This window comes from Acomys russatus, chromosome X, assembly GCF_903995435.1.
Source record: "Acomys russatus chromosome X, mAcoRus1.1, whole genome shotgun sequence".
Lineage (NCBI taxonomy): Eukaryota > Metazoa > Chordata > Mammalia > Rodentia > Muridae > Acomys > Acomys russatus.
Genome location: NC_067169.1, coordinates 77,868,222 through 77,873,148, shown reverse-complemented (window position 1 = coordinate 77,873,148; position 4,927 = coordinate 77,868,222). Strand labels below are relative to the sequence as shown.

General features: G+C 40.5%; 1 protein-coding gene across 1 annotated transcript; it reads left to right on the top strand.

Annotated features, from left to right (window-relative positions):
- The first annotated feature begins 1,567 nt into the window (after positions 1 to 1,567).
- On the top strand, positions 1,568 to 4,626 carry LOC127185359 (melanoma antigen preferentially expressed in tumors-like). Its single transcript, XM_051141850.1, has 3 exons — positions 1,568 to 1,857; positions 2,784 to 3,368; positions 4,113 to 4,626. The coding sequence occupies exons 1-3, from the start codon at positions 1,568 to 1,570 to the stop codon at positions 4,624 to 4,626; spliced, it is 1,389 nt and encodes a 462-aa protein (XP_050997807.1).
- Positions 4,627 to 4,927: the final 301 nt, after the last annotated feature.

The following is a 4,927-nucleotide window of genomic DNA, read 5'->3' as shown; positions in this document are numbered from 1 at the left end:
TCTTCTAGTGTCTCTTTCCATTTCTTCAGGGTTTCAAAGTTTCATTTACTCACGTATTTCACTCCCTCGGGTTTACTCCTAGGTATTTTAAATTTTGAAACCATTGTACTTCGAATTACTTTTCTGATTCTTTCATGGTATCATGTGTTTTTGGTGAGTGTGAACTGCACAGTTTTTTATGTAGCTGTGAATCCTGCTTCATTAGTGAAAGTGTTAGGTACATCTTAGTGCTTGTGTTTGAGTGTGTGTCCTCTCTTAACCCTTTGAGCTTTTCACTTGCCCAGAGAGAGTTTAACTCCATCCTTTCTCTTTTGTATCCCATTTTCTTCCTCCTTTTGTATCATTGTTGTAGGCAAAATCTTTATGTGGCATATTGAAAAGGGTTTTAGAGAGCAGGCCCCATTGTCTTATTCCTTGACTTTAGATGAAGCAGTCACTGGTTTTCTCAGTTTGGACCAATGTCAGCTACATGTTGTCCATATAGAAGCATTTCTTGTGGAGCAGTGTGCTCTTAGAACCTCCAGAGCTTTTGTCATGAGCAGATCTGTAGCTTTTTCCAAACCATTTCTTTGTGTCTATCTGTTTTTAGGATGTGTCCTTTTTAAGCCAGCACTCTTTTCTGTCTGTTTTTCAGATCATCCCATGTTCTCTGTTAGTGAGCAGCCTCCTCCTGTGGGGTAAACCTTCAGTACTGTTTAGAGAGGACCAAAAGTAAGCACTGGATCACCATTATAGACTATGTCTGTAAAGAGACACAAAGTTGCTTACATCCAACTACCACAGCACCAATGAGAAAAGAACAGGAATCACGAATATACTGTGCCGTGAACCATTTACTTAAAACTTAATGTGGACCAAAGTGGAAATAGTAAACTGACCAAACGAACTGGGTGGGTGGGAGGAACCCAGAGACATGCAATGCCTAATAAAATAAAGGAAAGTGGAGAAGGTAAAAATAGAAGCATGTTAGGAAGTAAAAGGGAAAGGACAAGGATAGAAGCACACTAGTAAGAACAAATATGTTACCAAACTAGGTAAATGTAACCAAAGGAATAAAAACTAGAAGGTTAAGTGCTGGAAGGTATAAATGATAGAAAGCCCTGCTGGAGAAACAAGAAAGAGGAAACACAATGGGATAAACTGTTTGTATTTAGTGTCTGAGTCTTGGAGATGCTTGTTTCTAGGCCCACTGTTGGAGTGTGAGAACTGAGAATTGACTTTGGACTTTCTCATCTTTTTTAACTTATAGGTTGGTGCTGATTCCTGATGAGTCAAAGGTCAGAAGTCTGACACCTTCTCTCTCTCTCTCTCTCTCTCTCTCTCTCTCTCCCTCTCTCTGTCTGTGTGTCTGTGTGTGTGTATGTAAAGGAGTTGTTATATGTATAATCTTATACAAACAATCCTTAATATACTCACAAGCATATGTCTATTGCCTACAAGTAGAGGTCTCTAGAAGTGACTGTTTAACTACAAAAAGTTAGCATGTTGTTAATAATGTTGCAAAGAAGATACTGTGGATGTTGTCAAATTTTCTAAATGATTCTCACTCTGATGCAGGTTCATTAACATGTACTTCAAGGAACCACCCACACTGTTGGATATTGCTATACAATGTATTTTGAACCATGAGCCTTTAGCAATTCATGCTCTCCAGGAGATCCCAGGGGAGCTTTTTGTTCCATTGTTCACTGCTGCCTTCAAGGCTAGACATGAGAAGATACTTTCAGCAATGGTGAAGAGTTGGCCATTTTTCTGCCTCCATATTGGGCCATTACGCATGCAGAGAGCACAGCGCAAACTATGGAAGGTCATGGTTGAGAGTCTTCAGCTTCTTCCTACTGAGAACCCAGCTTTTAGGTAAGATTCTGTATAACGGAGGTGTAGTAAGATACAGGAGGTTATGCCATTGTCTGCTATTCTCTCAGAAGTCGTGTAGGCTAGTAGTGAAAGAGAAGATGAGACTGTTAGTCTAAACCTTGAGTTGACTTTGAAACAAGTGTCTTACAATGTTGAATATGGAATGTAAGGGATCCAGAACACTATTGATGGATTTGAATTGTGGTATTACTATTTACATTGACCAAAGACTTGAGTGTTAAGACAGCTGAAGATTGGTGGACAATTAAAGGAAACAGTCATGAGTGCTGTTTACTTTTCATGGGAAAGACTTGTTGGCCGTAAGTCAATATAAGGAATGTAAACCAAGAATAAAGTGATTTTTCTGAGTGCACAGTAATCCATGAACTTGAGGAGATCCCAAGATAACTTTGTTCTGTTGTTCAGTGCTGCCTCAGTGGATGGGCGTAATATGCACTGAAAGCAGTGGTAAAGTTTGACCCTTTTTCTCAGGCTGCGTTTGTGTATTAGGCATACCTGTGGCAAGAGAACACCAGCTAGCTATGGTATTTTATCTTCCACCGTTTGTTACGGTAAGTGTTGAACAATGGGTGTAAGGTGTTTGATCTGTCAGTTGAGCTTATCTTTAAAACTCTGAGGTCTTACAGAGGGTTTTACTTTGGTAATAGAGGTGCATGAGGCTGCTATTGATAGATATACATAAAATGGAGGCAGGAGCAGCAAGGCTTGTGAGAATTAATTGATATATAAAATAGTCAAGGATAGTAAAGGATATAGTATTTGCATAGGAAAGTCTTGCTGATAGCTGGTATATGGAGCGACAAAGGAAAGAGAGATCATTTTGTCACTACATGTTATTATTGATCCTGCTTGGTTATATTAATATTTGCTACCTCTCAGATGCTGTATCTTTTTTTAACCTACAGGAGCCCTAAACTGAGGATCCTCGATTTAACTCAGCGTCCTGGCTGCAAGACCAAATGCCCTGAGATCACTACTACATGCAAACCCTGTGTGCGTTGTTGTGCTTACTCTGAGCGCTCTCTCATGAAAGTCGAAAGCCAATGTAGTAGTTCAAGCTCAGAATCTGAGGGTCAGTCCCCCAAGACAACTATGGAATTACTAGTGAGCCTTTCCATTGATAGAGCCTTTAGGGAAAATGAATTTTTTGGTTTGCTTCTGAGTAAAGTTGAGCAGAGCTTGGGAGCTTTGCACCTCTGCTGCCGTAATTTACGCATTAAGAATTTGAGTGAGTGTGGAAGCGCCTTAAGCCACCTTGATCTGAAATGTGTTTGTCACCTGGCAGTTGTTGAGGCTTCCCTCATGGGTGTCGTGTCCCTTCTGGAGCTGGCTGTAAACTTAGATAGTCTTAGCCTGTCTAAAATCACCTGTAGATCTTTCAATGGAAGAGCCTTTAGAAATTTCCTTTCCCAACTGAGAGGTATGGACCACCTCAAGGAGCTCAGCCTGTCCTCCTTCTGCCTCACCGATCATCTTGAACATGTCCTGAGGTAGGAGCTTGGGATAGGTACTGGGTTTCCGTTAATAGCCTGTTTTTAAGATGAGAAAAAGAATTCATCTTTCACCTTCCATGTTATCATGGGCAATGCTGTGGGTTTAAAAAGAGCCAAGAAAGGGCACCTTTTTTAATTGAAGAGAAAAACAGAGTTGTAAAAAACTGGTGATCTAAGCGCATGCAGGCAGTGTGCTCAGTGAAGGTGAAAAAACAGTGCAGTACTTCTCTATCCAATGGGAGATGAAAAGGAGGAATTGAAAGAAAGTTTATGTTGTGGCACAGGTGCACATACTTATAGCCATGTATACCCATAGACTATGAGCCAGGCCATTTCCCTAATGTGATATCTCCAAAGTTCAGGCTGGGAATGTAGAGGCTGTCATTCATGGACAGGCCACAGGGAGCTTCCCTTTGCTTTCACCCTGTGCCCTATCTCTTCCAAGTAGCTGAATTATTCACAGCTTTAATTACATTCTAGCTATTAAGTACATAATATTTTCACTGAGATTTCAACACACCTCTAGAGCAATATCTTGTACACATTATATGGTTAAAATAGCATTTGTTAAAGTGATAAAGTATCTTTCACAGATGCACAAGTCTACTAAGTATGTGAAAGCCCAGAGCATTAGCTGCTAATGCCATATATGTGCAAAATAGTTCACTCTTGTTTCCTGGATAAAACTTCCCTCTTGCAGTCCCCATTTTCCAGAAATATTTGTGTGTTTCCTCTCTGCAGAGTACTATCAGCTGATTTGGATTCTTTGCAACTTCCATTCTGTGAACTTTCTTACAGCGACTTCAAGTTTCTGTCTCAGTGCCCTCAAGTCAACCATTTAACGTTATTGGATATAAGCAACAATTCAATGTATTGGGAAGATTACGAACCCTTTTATTGTCTCCTGGAGAATCTCTCTGGTACCTTGCAGCATCTGGCAATTAACCACTGCCTTTTAACAGATGCTTCACTCACTGTTCTGGCCCCAGCCCTGAGCCGCTGTTCCCAACTCCGTTTGTTCAGCTTTTCTTCTAATCCCATTACTATGCCTATGCTCAGGAGAATTCTTGAATACTTAACGCCCGTGACGCAGCTGAAATACGTGATTTATCCTATCCCCGTGCATTGCTATGGGAGATGGCCCGTTCGGGGCAGTTTGGATGCACAGAAACTTGCTGATGTGAATGCGCAGTTGAAGATCATGCTGCACGAGGCAGAAAGGGACGACATGTGTTGGATCACTTATACTGGTTAAATTGCGGACTTCAACACAGTTTCAACTTGATATGTTCCCCTAAGTGCTGAATAGGTTCTTTGTTGTTATGGATCCCATAGAGTTAATACAAATGGTCATTATGTTGTAGGAAAATACAGTTAAAATGTATAGGTGTGTTACTGACTTCAATAGTGAATAACTTAGAAGAAAATGGAGGACTTTGAGAGGACCCATGTGTCTCTTGACTATTGTTCTTGAAAGTATTTCATCTTACCTACTAAAATTTGACCTAGAGAATTTGGAAAGACTACATGACGAAATGTCACAGCTCCATCTTCAA

Excerpts from the sequence above, each read along its gene's own strand:
- LOC127185359 (XM_051141850.1), top strand. The coding sequence starts at position 1,568 with ATGTACTTCAAGGAACCACCCACACTGTTGGATATTGCTATACAATGT. Across the intron at positions 1,858-2,783 it reads ACTGAGAACCCAGCTTTTAG|GAGCCCTAAACTGAGGATCC; the intron begins GTAAGATTCTGT and ends TTTAACCTACAG. Across the intron at positions 3,369-4,112 it reads CATCTTGAACATGTCCTGAG|AGTACTATCAGCTGATTTGG; the intron begins GTAGGAGCTTGG and ends TCCTCTCTGCAG.